The following is a 15,409-nucleotide window of genomic DNA, read 5'->3' as shown; positions in this document are numbered from 1 at the left end:
GCAGAACGCTCTGCATGATGACCGCATCTTATGTAAGGATAAGAAAGTGTAACAGCAAGAAGCCTGCTATTTACAGGAATTTGAAGAAAACCAGCAATTAGCAGTAGAGACAGCTGAGTTCTTGTAGCTACGGCTCGCAAAGGCGTGCCTGCCAGAACAGCCCCTGCGTTCCACAGGCGGCACTGGCCACTGTTTTACACAGGTACAGACGTATAGTCCCTGGGCCTTAAATCACAAACCTATGCACCCATATCAAAAAGGTGTCTTTCACATTGAACTACGAAAAAAGAAAGAGTACATACAATTCAGAGTTTATATTAAAAACAGTGCTATCTTACTTCATCTCATGTAGAGGGTACTAGCTGCTTTACGGTCCTATATCATTATGGAGGCTACTACAATTAAAAAAATGATCTAGTAAAATGAAGATTTTATTTGGTGGGAAATGATGATGTTCATGGACAGACAAGAAAGCACTGCAAAACTCTGACTTTGGAGATTTCTTTTTTTAAAGCAATGGGATCTATTTCATTTCAAGGGACTGACTTCTGTTACAAGGCCCTCAGGAACACAGCCACTGAATAGAGAATGGTAAGGAGAAACTTTTCTCAGGTCTTGTTTTTATCTAAATACATAAATAGCATAACTTCTTTGTAACGACACCTGTTCTTTTTTTAAAAAGATATTAAAAAAATCTACAGTAACTTTGAGGAATAAAAACATACCTACCTTACAGAAGCTATCACCAACTGCTTCTATGACATGTCTACTGTCACGGACACGTCCCCCCTTGCTGGCAAAAAGCTAGTTTACCTGAGCAGTGACCCTGCTGAAAAGCTTAGTGCCCTTCAGAAGTGTTCACATTCCAACCTTTCAGCCAGCCACCGTCGGGAGCTGAGCCACACCATTCCTATGGCCACTGCCCAAGACCAAGGGAGGGGGACCCGCAGCACCCCGGCCGCTGGGAGCAGGGAGGGGATGGGCGCCCCCGGGCACAGACCTCGCCGGAGCAGCGGGTGGTGGAAGGCTGGCACAGGCAGGCTCGCCGTCCTTGCTGGCTCGCAGAAGTAGGCATGCAGCCAGGCTGTGCACTGCTTCAGCGGCTCCGTCATCTCCTCCGCGCCTTCGCACACCTCGCAGGCAGCTGAGGACTCTGCCCTGTTGCAAGAGGCAGAATTGTAAAGTTATAATGATCAAAATTACAAGACTGAATATTCATACTCTCTACATTAGCAAAAAAAGAAATGAAAATCTCAAAACATTCAATCTGGAGTCAGACTCCATCTTTTTTCTGCTCTGATAAAGGTGAAAAGATTTGTAACAGCAAGAACAAACACACATCCTCATCACCTCTAGAAATGCAATGATGACACAAGGTTGCTTACACCTGTAAAAAAAAATCATGAAAGATTAGTGAGAGGAAAATGCCATAGTGGGAAATGTCAGGGAACAAGAAAACCACCCAAGTCCATGGTAGATGATGCATCCTTGTGCTTCCAGAGTGGATGAAACCGAGGCTTCTCCTCCATGTGCCCCAAGGGCACAGTCCGTCTCCCCAGGGACCATCCCTGGGAAAAGGAGGAAAGGAAATGACTTTCTGCCAGACCCGCACCTTCCTCTGCCCCGTTTCCTTCCAGCAACGGTGGCCGGTTTCTGCTTTTCTCTACTTATTGAATTGGAAGGAAGCAATTGAGAATTCATTTGATTTTCAATGGCAGCTCGTGCTTGCAGGATACTGAAGAGCAAAAGCAAGCAAACAGAAAGCACCTGTAAACAAAAATGTACTTCTTCCCTTGCTACTTTATTCTCCTTTTCCTCTGGAAGAGCAACGTGTATATGAAAGCAATGAAAACATGAACACTGGATTTGCAAATACCCAGCCGTGTTTCCCATCCTGTATGCTTTCAGTGAGGCAAAGCAGCGCTGGTGAAGGGGTGGTGGAGCTCTCTTGGTGCTTTACAAGGCTGCAGTGTGGTTGGTGTCTCTCAAAACTGCAGAGACCGGTTTCAGTGTACCAATAAACAAACAGAGCCCATTAGCAACGCACCCAAGAGAAACGATGAGAAGACCAATAAGGTGACAACACGGAGGGTGACTGCCAAAACAGTAAGCCCTGCCAGCAGTCGTCTTCTTTCCAGAATCTTAAGCACCACTGGTGAGTTATCCTACCGTTTACTGATTCTTACAGCTTAATTTCTTTTTTTTTTTTTTCTTTTTTCCCTCCGGCTGGAAATACAGCCAGACTCCAGAACAAGAAGTTTCTCAATGGGATGCTGCTAAACCACCACAGCATAGTTTTCTGGTGAAAGGCTGGATGTGTCACAAAGCAGGAGAAAGGAGAGATAATTGTAGAAATATCAAAAACACAGGTGAACCTGAGACAATGGAAGAAAGTAAACCAGAGCAATTCTGCCAACCAGGTATGGCGAAAAAGCACTCCAACCCGTATTTGCCCTTACGCTTGACATGCGGCAAGTGAGCGAAAACGTTTGGTTAGTTGCCTCCCAGCAGAAAGCCTAAGAAAATGAAATGTGTGATGTACCAGTAATGGCATAAAAGACGACAGACCTGCTTTTGCCACGAGGCACCTTCGCAGAGAGACCAAAGGTCTTCACACGCGTGATGCACAACAGCTCGTGGAGCCAAACACAGGACGGGCTGTTGGTGTAGGCAGCCCCAGCTCTGCCGCTGGACGGGGTAAACCATGTGCAAGCAGGGGCTGGGCCGGGGTTACGCTCACTCACCTGGTGCATGGTCAGACGGCCCTGCCATCTCCCCCAGCCCCAGTTCACTTTCTGATTAATTGTTAACCACTGAAGACCACATAATTACTGATTAGAAAGTGGCAGAGAAGAGGAGGGACACAGACGGAGACCGTTCAAATACTCCAGCCGCACACTCCAGAATGCAAGCTGATGGCTTGGAGCAGAGGCGAAACAAAAGTGAAGAATCACCTTTCGATCCAATTCACTAGAAATTAAGTGAAATTTTATTCCTCTCTTTCCATTTATTTACCAAATTAATGATTTTGATTTGTGTGTGTGTGAAGTACTATCGAACTGCTTTATAAAACTGATATCTAATTTATGTTATTTTGCTATTTAGTAATATCTTCACTAAAAACAAAAGTACGAGAAGTCATGCATAAACTTTTTTGCACCAACAGCTACAACACGGATGTCAAACCAAGCTCTCGACACCACAGATAATCCGTTATTCTGCACATGTACAACACTCAGCAGAATATGGCTCAGTTTTACTGTGGATTGTTAGAGCTACGACAATATAATAACTACAGAATGTAATAATGCCTCTGAAAGCTCAAAGAGAAGTTGGGAGACTTTTCTGCTCCATTTATCCGGAAGAGCATAGAAAGCACTCAAAACTACAGGAACCTTATGTTTTTCACATCATCTTGTTTCACATTCTTGGGAGTCTGGAAATGATTTGGACTGTAATATCATCATAAAACCGAAAGACTTCGTCTCCTCACCGCCCTGCAAGAGAGCAGTCCCCAGCAGCTGGGCTCCCAGCTCTGCTTCCAACCGCCCCAGCCTGATGCTGCCAAAGAGACACTGCAATTTCCTCCTGCTCCAGGAAGGCACCAAAGCACCATCGTTCTGCCCCAAAACAGGTGGGAGCAGCACGGCAGAGCCGGCGAGGCGCAGTGCTGCTGAGGCTGGCGCGTGGGCTGCTCAGGGCTTTGCCTGAAGCCTCAAGGCAACCACCAGGCGACTAGCTCCATATTTAACATACAGAATAAAGGTCCATCAATCTTTTTAAAATGACACAAATTACAGCAGCTGCTTTGCCTGTAGGTGTAGCTGGGAGGGCTGCAGGAACCTGCTGTGCACTGTAGCAAGGCTGGGCCATCCCAATGCATGGCTATGTTCCTCCTTGCCATCACACACACATTGCTCACTTCCACCAGGTCTTCCCTGGCAGGAATGTTTGGATATAAGTCTTAATGTTTCATTTTTTGTAATTACTGCTTTCGAGAACAGTGCCTTCTCACTGCTGAACATCTCTAGATGTTTTTGATGAGAACATTCTCCCAGAACGTCAGCACCAGACACTTTCCCAGTACCTGCCACCTCCACCTTGGTCAAGAAAGCAAAAGATTTGCAAGAAAAAAATGAATTGCTTTCTAAGAATACACTGACTTCTTTTCCTGTAGGATACAAAGTTTACTGCCAACATACATGCTGAGAGCTTCAAATCAGCAGAAAGTTAAACAACCAAAAAGTCTTCACATTAATTGTGCTTGGCTAGAAATGCTAACAACTATTCCTGGGAATTTGACAGCATTAATAAAGAAAAAGGATGAACATAACTTATGCATGGGTGTCTTCTACTGGCCCTCCTCCCCTTACTCTTTCCAAAGTTGCATAGCAGCACTCCTTCTACAAACTACCTCGTCATGAAAAATTCAGCTTAAAACACCAGCCTTTTAAAGGATTTTCTCAGGCTTCAAAGCCACGCTTTCGTCCAACTAAACCGTATGCCCATTTCAAAAAGCAAGGGAAAAGTTGTCTCAAAACAGCCGCAAGAAGAAAAGGAGAGCAGATGATTTACGTCACAAGAAATCTCTCCCCTCACGTGAAATTCCTCTGCTCAGTGTTAGACTTCTTGGAAAGTTTCTGAACAGGCTACTCCATGCATTGATCTTTGAGCATCTCTAATATCAAGATGGACAGGAGAAAGCAGAGCCAGCAGCATGCACAGTGACAGCCAAATGGCCATTCGTCTGAAACCTGTGATTCAACAAGATGCAATTTTTACTTTTATACAGGAAAAGAAAACATATTCATCTAAAAATGCAAGAAACTAACCAGAAGGTGTAAGAAATCAGACTGCTTCACTTTCACCCTGGAGAATTCAATTATCCTTCCTTAAAAAGCACCAAAACCTTTTTTTTTTTTCTTTTTTATTTCTCAGTGTGGATAAAATAATGAGAAGCATTTATTTAAAATGCAGCAATCTTGTTTAAATCACTTGCACTTTCACTGGAGACTGTCACTGCACTTGTTTTCATCAGTGAATTGTGTTGGGTGCTGCCTGGCATTTCAAAAAATTAAAAGTGGAGGTTTTTATATTTTCACTTGGTCAACTGTTGCATTTTATGGTTGTATTGTTTTGTGGTTTTTTTAATGGAAACTTTTTTGTTCACATCAATGTGCCAGCCTCTAACGTGTGCAGTAAGTTAGACGTCTGGCTTAACTTTATGGTGATGTTCAAGGGATATTCAGCTCCAGGTGGTTGACTCATCTACACAGCTTTAGAATGTGATGCTTAATTAAAACTACACACTCCTCAAACAGAAAAAAAATGCTTGTTTTAAGCTATAAAAAGCAGACATCTAAAAATACAGACCTAGGTTTGTTTGTGTGGTTTTTTTTTTTTTTTTTTTTTTTTTTTTTTTTGGGTGTGTTTCTAAGTTGGATGCCTCTCAGAAGGAGACTCTGTTTCAGGCTGGGGAACAACTGCTGCTGCTGCAGGTCTCCAGCCTGCGCGTTCATCTCTCGGTGGTGGTGAAGTCCAAGAGAGATGTAAGGTCAGTCCCAGCACAGGAATCCACCACAGCCCAAGAGCAGACCTGCTGCTCCAGCTTACCCATACGACAGCTATTCCATATTGTTCCTACTGCAATCCTACGTATTTATTTCCATTACAGCTCTTGTTTAAGACTGAACAAGCTAAGGAAGCCAGCTGGCTCTGGCGTCCACGCAGCTGAGAGGTGTCTTCCCGAGGTTCCATCCCAGCCGCGTTTCTTCTGTGACTTCTTGTGTTTGCATGGGATGAAATGACGGAAAAGATGGTTTTAGCAGAGGGGGAGAAAAGTAGAAACACCACCTGTTTCAGTTTAACAGGCTCCTTCCAAACCACTTGCCAAGAGCCGAAAGTTTCTAACGTGCTTCCAAAATAAACATGTAAGCAGCAGATTGGCTTCAGTGTCATCCTAAATAGCTTAACCATAATGAAAACCAGAGAAATGCTGTGAGAAGCCTCAGTGGGTAGCTGTGTTCTAAACGGGTATGCCTCTACTTATTTATTTTACTTCTACTTTTTGCCTCAGTCAGTCCTTAATAAACCTGAATGGAAACACTACAAGATGGACCTTGAGTTGCATGATTTCAAGTAAAGAGAATATATCACAACAGCTCTGCTGGCAGCTTCCTTCGGTTAAAGCTAAGAGCTGGCAGCTTCCTTAGGGTAAATGTTATGAGAATGTTTTATTGGCTTCCAAAGCATATTTATATATTTATAAAATATTTGTATATATTAAATATAATTGACTGGTTGAACACAACATCCAATGCTCCCTTCCACAGCCTGTAGCCACACACGCCTGAAAGTTTTCTCCCCAGATAACTACTTCACCCACCAGCGGTTTGCCTGGGAAGAGGTTTCTAAACTGCTTCAGGTGCTGAGCTAATGAAGAAGAGACCCCTTTATCTCAATTTGGTTAAGTTATAAACCAAAAAAGCTCCCCAACTGGCGTGAAAAAAGATGACTGCAACTCCTCCTAGACTGCAGCCAGCTGAGGGTCACTGGTACAAGCGGGCAGACTCAGACAATTCATTATTACATTAACAACAACAATTCCACTCAGGTAGCAGCAGGGATAAAGACATAAAAGAAAAAATAAATAGAAACAAAGATACAGAATGTATGCTCTTACATATAAATTCCCAATTTCTTCTCATGGAAAATTAGGGTCTTTGCCAGGCTGTTACCAACTGAACTGCGTGTTGACACCATGGTACACGTGGCACTGCAGATCACTGGGTTTGCAATATACTATCTTTAGGCATATAGAAGATAAACATATTTGTACACTCAACCACATTCCATTCTATGTCTTTTAAGGGTGTCCATAATCTTTCCCACTGTGTTCCCTGAATAAAAAACACATGCACTTTTTGTTCATTAACAACCAATAGTATATTAAGATATAAATAAAGTGGTCCTAATTAAGAGGCTTTTGGGTCTTGGTATGACCAGAATGCTGTGAAAGCAATCATCAGCTGTGCTCTTTGCAATGCAAATGGCACAAAATCTCACCAAACCCTTCTCTTAGCCTGCCGTCATCAAAACCACCGTCAGATGTCCATGTCACCGAGCCTAACATGGGCAGACAGAGAAAGACAGGAAGAGTCCAGAGGATGAAAGCCAAGCAGCAACCCCAGCGTCTGCAGAAGTTGCAATGGGCAGAGGCAGGGGCAGGCAAGAAAGAGCAGAAGGCAAAGACCTGTCTCCAAAAGGAAGCCTTGACTTCCCCGCGCTGCTCCTGACGCTCCCCAGCACCTACGGCCTCACAATTTACAAGCAGGAAAAAGAGACAGAATAACTTGGCAGACACAGATACTAAATTTTAATTAAACCTGTAATAGGAAACATTGCAGTTTCTCCCTGGAAATCTGCAAGCACATTTATAGGGGAGCACAGTGCTCAGCGTTCCAGTTTGAAGAGCACCTCCAGGCTGGGGTAAGTAGGAAGAATTAGTGTCTGCGGGACACATCCATGGTTTTTTCCTCTGTATTTTGACAGTTCTTTAGCCATTTGATTTCTTAGAAGTCTGCACCTTAAACAGGTCCAAAAATTATCAAAATTACCCTATGTCCAGTAAGGACGAAAAAACAGCCCTTATAGGAATGCGTTAATGGAGGAGCAGGTAACAGAAATAAAACAGCCAAGAAAACCCCCCTTGTACTAAAAAGTCCTTTTTTTCTTTTTCTTTTCTCAAAATTCCCCCCAAACAATACAAAACACACCAAAAAAGCAGGGAGCTGGGGGAAGATCACGGAAACCCTCCCCAAACCAGGGAGCCCATCAGAGAGACGGGGTCTCCTGGACCTGAGGTTGTACCACACCAGGGAGACCCAACCTCAGCGGCCGCCCCAACGGGTAATTGAAGCCCAACCTAGGCAAGTGTTGGGTGACTGTCTGCACAGAGCTCCGTGTGGCTGTCATGCTAATCCTCTTGTTAAGGGAGAAAGACCAGAGGCCCATCGCTGCGGCAGAATCCAGCTATAACGAATGGGCTCTGACATGACCCGGCAGCCCTGCTTGGCGGCCAGCGCGCCTGATGCGATCTGACAGCAATTTAGACATGGCTCTCTTGGAGACTGCAGACCCACTTAATGTCAAACAAGAGGGGGAATGTGGGTGGACTTCTGAACGGCTTTTACCCTCATGCCTGGGTTAAAAAAAAAAAACCAAACAGGCAAAAAAAAAAAAAAAAAAAAAAAAAGGTGGTGGTGGTGTTTGACATCAGGCTTATGGAAAAGGATCTTACAGAAAGAATCTACCCATGGGTGGAGAGGAAAACATTTTTGGGAATACTGCCCAATTACAGCAGAATTTTGTCATGGCCATCGGGGAGAGTTTAGTATGTAGCCATAATCCCTCTGTGAGTCACCCAAGGAACAAACCAGTCCTCAGAGCATCAGACAGGAGGCAGAGGGTCTCTGAGTGACTTGAGGCCAGTGAGAAAAAACGGTCCTTGGGTCATTTTCCCCACGAGATGCCTCGCTGCAGCCCAAGGACCGGAGAAGCCCGTGCACATGAGCACGGGCCCTGCCTCCCAGTGCCTGCTACTCGGCAAACTGCCTCTCAGCCAGGCTCCTGCACCAACCAAAGCTGCCGTTGCTTTGGAATGTCTCCTGGCAGTGAGCACCCATGGCTAAACTACTCCCCAGGCACCGATCAGCTGGAGCACATCAGCTAGATCGAGCATCTCCAGGGCTTAGGGTCATTAGTATAGTTAATTGTGAAGACCTCCTAAATAAGAGTAAATTTTTACATTTGCAAGGGAATTCACTGCTGATTCTCTGGGATCTGAATGGTAACTCCCTTGCCATGAAATAGGTATGAGGGGCAATTATAATTTACAATGTTTTGTAATTTTTTTGTTTTAAATGGCATTTTTTTATTTTATCTGCAAATGACTACTCTCCACATAACATTCGTGCATGCACCAGAAGTTGAGCTTCTACAGACAGCTGCACTGTCTGAAAAAGTGAAGGTTGCCTGGTTTTTTCTTCTACTTACATAGATCTGTGCTTGTCTTACCAAATCATTTTTTTCTTAGAGAAATAGCTGGCATGTTCCTTTTCAAATGAAAAAAATCAGTAATGATTAGAACACAAAAATTAACATTAAAATGAGACTCAGTCATGCAGCATTATTCTTTACATAATAAATGTAGAGTTAGCTGGCGTTTTTATAACTCATTGTGAAATTAAATAAAAATGCATTTTATCAACACCTAAATGTCATTTAAATAGTCTTTCTTTGATAGATGAAGGCTAAAGCCACCCCAAAACTGCAGATGAATTATCTGGTCTCTAATGATTCCAAAATGATTACAGGATGCAGAGCAATCTCGTTAAATTTTATTCAAAAGCTTACTACACTTGTGTTTTCTCTTATTTTTCTATCAATGAAACCCATGAGGTTTAAGAACAATTCATTATGTATGAGACCCAACTTACAGTGCTTGACTGTTGATTAATAGGAAAGTTTGCTGTATGTACATTTGCAACATTAGATGCATACAATATGCTAACTTATTCTTTCACTGAAGCTAATTATTTACAAAAATGACTACTTGAGACTACAATTTATTAAATGCATGCATCCAGTCTCAATTTGGCCCCAAAAGACAGTCTGGAATGAAGATCTTTTACTTGATGTGACAACTTCTAGAAACAGTGTTATTAATATTGTAAGTGTGGCAAATAAAGAGTTCAAATAGCCGTATGTCTGTGTTGCATTCTCCCCCACAACTGAATCAATGAACAAAGCAGCTTTTTAGGTTTAGAATTCATGGAGAAGCACATCCTTACATAGTTTAATTTAGCTTCTTATAAATGAAGTGTCTGTATGAAAGCAGTAGGAGATTAAAAAAAGGATGAGAGCTGCAATAAACAGAAATAACACTCAACTGGTGTTGAGTGACCCCACTGCAATTCCTTTTAAGACCTGTTAAGAAGAAAGTGATGCATTTACGCAAGAGCAGGAGAACTCAGAACTGAGTAAGGCTTACTCCTTGTCACACAACCTTTGCAATATTTTCTCCATTCTGCCTGTATCTGTTATTGAGGATGAAATTCTTACAGATCTGACTGGTCAGAAATTCTGCAATAAAATGGTACCTCTCTTTTACCCTGAAAAAGAAGCATCTGCACAAAAATTTGTGTACCAAACACAAATTCCAAATAAACAGATGCACCTCTCGAGTAAAACACATAGCTATCCAAATGGCCTAGTTGCTTTTTTGACTCTTGTAGTTAATGATGTTACATTCAGGTACAAACCCGAGGTTGCCCAAGAAAGCAGTACGCACAGCCCATTGCAGCTGCCAGCCGTGATGCCTGCAAAGCTGCTGCCTGCTTATTCTGTGCTACTAGTGCATACCAGCAAACACGTTAAAGAAGGGAGTGAGACTCCTGTCTTCACATGCCAAGATAAGGAAAATCAATGTCAATGCCCAAAAGACTCAAGTGATAGCACTGAAGGTCATTAAATGCTACTCACTGCCCCGTACCATTAAAGTTTTGATTGGAATTCTATATAGAGAGACACAGATTTCAAACAAGATCTTTCCCTGGGATATGGTACTGTGAGACCATGGAGGAAACACAGCAATCAGTGAGCGGCGGACTTTCCCAGGAACACAAGAAACACGTTCAAAGAAAACAATGCTACGTGTGTGTGTGGTCTTGGCTTATTTTTCCTGAACATATTTATTGTGTTTTCAGAGAAGCTTAACTCATTATGGACAAAGATCTCTGTTAAAACAACAGTAAGGTGCAAGAACAACCCCTAAGAAGTTACGGTTCTTCATCTCCCTCAGTCTTCTGCTGTGTCCCCCAATGACCCAAGCCCTGCTTCATTGTCCACCCCATGCCAACCTCCTTCCCTCTCCTTACGTTGGCCAGTTTCCATCTTCTTCCCTTTTCCTACCCTGGCCACCACCCATCCTCCTTAACTCACCTTGCTGGGAGCATCTCAGTACTACCCGTTGCCTGGCCTTGCTGCTCTACAGTAGATTTCGTGGTCCACCTCTGTGCTGGCCCATGATTCACTTACTGCTTTCTTCCTGGCTCCCAGCCACTTATTTTCCAGACTTAATTCCTGTTCTCTCCAGGAATTCCTCTTTCTCTCATCTGGCACGTTTACTACCTCGTTTGTGCTAGCAGAAATCATTCAGGCAGGTCAAGAAAAGTATAGTTAGCTCTGGTGCTCATCAGCACTGCGAGGCTGTATCGCCTTTGTGCTCAGCCCCATGCGGAGCCCAGAGACCTGCTTCCCCAGAGACCCCCTCCCCCTCGAGGAACGAAATTTTCGAAGGCCATCTGCTAGGCCAGATTTGGAAAACACAAGTATTCCTAGTATCAGAGTGGCCTCCTCCTAAGTATTTCTGTTTCAAATCAGTGGGTTTGGCAGCAGAATGACTGGAAGATTTGTCTAAAAAAGCAAAAGGAAAGGACCACCCTGCTCTAGATTAAAAATGACAGAGATCAAGCACATGCCCCAAAGACCCTCAACCAGAAACAGTTAAGCAGATGCTTCACATGAAATGCTTGAAAGCAAAGAGCAAAAATTCAGGCAAGTTACAGGCAGTAGCACACTCTCACCCAAGATGCGAGGCAACATTAAGCATAGGTGATATCATCAGTTCTAGCTATAATTAGGTTAAAAGAAAGTCAGTTAATTTTAGCACTTACAAGAAACTGTTACAAAACATTTTTTTTCTTATATAAAAGAATTCTCCCATCAGACTTCCGAGGTCGGTTTTATCACAGGCAATTAACTATGTTAGGGCTGGCTGCAGGGGACCCTTAAACTGCACACCAGACTCCTTCGCTTCTCCACTTAGCTCCTCCGTTTTAGGGTACTCACCACAGCCCTCCCCACTGTCTCCCAGCCCTGTGCAGCTGCCACGCAGCATCACCTCGTACACAACCCCCACCACATCTATCCAGAAGCTTGCCTCATAGCAATAACCCAGTTGCTAACTGGTACCTGAAGTAAAATTTACATTTTTTCTACATATCTAAGATAGATATAATGTCAGTTATGCATGGATTTAACAAAAACCCCAAACAACCACCACCCAAACCTCAGGCAGTTAAAATACACATTATAACCCTTATACTGCACGACCTGGGTCTCTGATCTCTACTGGTGCATGGGGAAACCAAAGGAGGAAAACTTCAGGCTGAATTATTGGAACTGGGCTCTGACTTTGGATGTCCACCTTGACGTGCGTTAGTGCATGAATTCCAGATGAAAGTGAGCACCAAGAATTATAATCAACAGCACCTGCAGATAACTCCAGCCTATTAAAATGAATTAAGATACAGATAAATCAGGAACCTCTTAAAAATTCAACTCATCAGGACATTTTTCAAAGCAAGTTCCCGGTCTGGGTGTAATGCAGTCTGTGCCCTCTGAGCAAGTCCTGTTAGGACCAGCCATAGGCTCACCTGATGCCTGATGTGCAGCATCTCCCGTCAGGGCAGGGACTGGCGTATGGCCTGACATGCACACTCCTGCCACGACCGGAGACGTGCTGCCCATCTGCTGCTTGAAAAAAATTATGAAAATATTTCCCTCATATGTATGAGGCCCTTCTGCACACCGAAGCAGCTGTATGGGGGAAAGGATGGCAGGAAAGGCACCTGACACAAGCCCTTGAGGCCAGTTTGACCCTCCCCATGTTACCGTGAAGCTTCTAACATCAGTTCAAAGAAATACTTACTTTTTTGAACCAGGTACGGACACTCAGAAAACACAGAAACCAACACTGGCATCAGGTGAAAACATCATGAAGCTTGTCCAGATGTGGGTTCCTGGCAGGCATTCATCATCCAAAGTTTAATGTCAATATAGGCTGAGAACAGGGCGCTCAAAAGAACCTGCTCATACATGCCAATTAAAGCAGCATAGTTAATAAATATAGCTCTCCAAAGCTTTTCTATAGGGCTGGCAGGATCTCTCCTAAAATGGCACTACCTGACGAAGAACTGGCTTTACTTCTTACCAATTTGGCCTCAAAACCAAAGCCACAACCCTACAACAGCAGGAAGGACAAAAAATAGGGAATACTGTCCTTCATTTTGTCAGCACTTCTTGTTTATTGTTTGCGACGCACTAAAAACGCCACGGATCACCTCTTTGGGGGTTTTGTGTAATTGTACCCCGTTGCACACACGGGACTGTCACTATGGCACGGGCATGTATGCCAGAGAAAGACCCACAGCTGTCCCTGAGGTGGCTCTGCCGGCACCACGGGAAGCCCCCCGAGGGCTGTGGGAGCCTTTGGGAGCGGTCCAGGTCCTGAGCAGCCCATCACCTGCCTCTGCCACCAGCACCTACTGCATCTTCCGAACAGGGGAGGCAAGCCTTTCTCCTCGCAGGTAACCAAGCAGAACCCAATCAAAGGATTGGAAAAACAGTAGGGCACATCAATAAAACCAATAAAAATACTCTTTCAAAAAACTGCTGTTATAATTAACTGAAATAAGAGTCTATAAACTGCTGCCTCAAAAGAAGCTTGTTAAATACTGAATATAGGAACTGTAATTTAAACAAATTCTCCCCTTCATGGACCACCTTGGCCTCAGCATGCTCCTCGCTTCTCCCACAAACCTCTGGATCCCAGCAGGACGCCTCGCTGCTGGGATCTGGGAGCTTCAGGAGTTCTCCATGCAGAGACGCTGCCCTGGGATGTGGACCTGATATGGCCTTACAATTGCATCTGAACCCCCCCAAGGAGGACAAGGTGGGCTCTAGTGGAAGCTGTGAATTACAGCCCCAGCACCGGCACATTCCTGATCTGAAACCCCACTGACGTCCTGTGGCAGGAGCAATGGAGACACTCACAGGCCATCCTTCTAAGGTAAGACAGACAAAACTACTTTACATAACTCTGTTTTGAATTGTGCAGGAATATTTTTCAAGTATGCTTTCTCTCCTCTCTCTTTTGAAGTAGTGAGCAGACCTTGGAGACTGCTGTCCTCCGAGCTTTAGGTGCATCTGCATTACAACCCCATTAGCTTGTGTCCTACACTCATTAATAAATAAGCTTCCCACTTAAGTGCCTTTCTTGTAAATTGGTTTGTTCTGTTCCATATAAATAATATAAATTTCTCTTATCAAGTAGGGTGGATTTCTGTCTTTACCTATGTACAGACACTATAGTAATTTAACCTAAGAAGCAGTTCATGTAACATGCTTCCTCAACATCCCCTGTCATCATCAGCCTGCATTTACTATGGCAGCTGCAATATGTTAAACAGTGAGCATAGCACAAAATAACATCTTTAATAATTGGCATAAGAATATTGACCATATGTCAAAAATAAACAAAACCCCCCCCCCTACTAAATGGATAGTTATCGTAACTGTATTTTAAAACATTGAGGTCATATTTAATTCTGAATCCAAGGTCTTAAAATTTGCTTTCTAGCAAGGACAGAACAATACAGCCCCTTAACAGTAGAAAAAAACCACCAACAAATCCAACATTATTATCGCCAATCTCTTTTCCAGATTACTAACACTGCAATAAACAACTTTAAAACAATTAAAGTTTTTATTCATCAGAAATATGTCACTGGCTTTGAAAACTGTAGCTTGAAGTTAAAAGATTATACAATTCAGCTCTTTGCTCCATCTTCCTACTCCCAGCCTCTACCTCCCCCCTGCAGCATCCAGGTGCTCCCCAGGCTGGAAAACCAGGCTGCGGCTCAGCCCCGAGCCCCCTGTGCTGCCGGGACCGGGGTCAAGGGAGCTGTGCATCCCTACCACGCGACTCCTGTGCTTGCCGGCAGCTCTCGCAGGGCAGCAGTGCCTGCTTCTGGAGACAACCAGGCAGAGAAACACTTAGAATTGCCATTGGATCATTTTTAAAATTAGTTTGGCCAACACCGATATTAATACAACGCACTATATATATATATATATATATATATATATAACAAAGGTATCCTCAAAAAGGCAGACCTAACCGGCTGAATGATAACACGCAGTTTATTTAAATAAGTATGTGGGAAGAAGCAAAGATAAGTTTCTCTTAACCAGATTTAAAGATGGTTTACTCTGACACGTGATTTATGTGCTCTGAACTCGAATTTTTGAGTCTGTGCTGCTGCACCCGTCTTCAGCCTGCACCAGCCTCACTGAGCGCAACTCCAGTTTCCTTTCAGAGGGAACTAACACTTCAGAGTGGTGAAAATGATGATGCCAAGCACACCAAACTGAGGATAGCCCTAAATTTAGGGCATGCTGAGCACTGATACTCATTACTGCATACCAGCACGTGTTCCCATGTCATGAACAACGCCACCAAAAAACACTGACCACATACGTGTTTGCTGGCAAACCATCAGGTAGC

At 43.7% G+C, this 15,409-nt stretch overlaps 1 protein-coding gene across 1 annotated transcript in view; it reads right to left on the bottom strand.

Annotated features, from left to right (window-relative positions):
* The window catches only part of MGMT (O-6-methylguanine-DNA methyltransferase), a 168,592-nt gene that overhangs the window by 34,136 nt on the left and 119,047 nt on the right, over window positions 1–15,409 (bottom strand). Inside the window, exon 5 of the mRNA XM_056351015.1 lies at window positions 1,001–1,158. Coding sequence (XP_056206990.1) covers window positions 1,001–1,158 — 158 coding nt within the window. The remainder of the gene's footprint in view (window positions 1–1,000; window positions 1,159–15,409) is intronic.

This window comes from Falco biarmicus, chromosome 9 (genome assembly GCF_023638135.1).
Source record: "Falco biarmicus isolate bFalBia1 chromosome 9, bFalBia1.pri, whole genome shotgun sequence".
In the NCBI taxonomy this organism is placed as follows: domain Eukaryota; kingdom Metazoa; phylum Chordata; class Aves; order Falconiformes; family Falconidae; genus Falco; species Falco biarmicus.
Note: the sequence above shows the minus strand (reverse complement) of the source record. Positions and strands in the feature narration are given on the sequence as shown.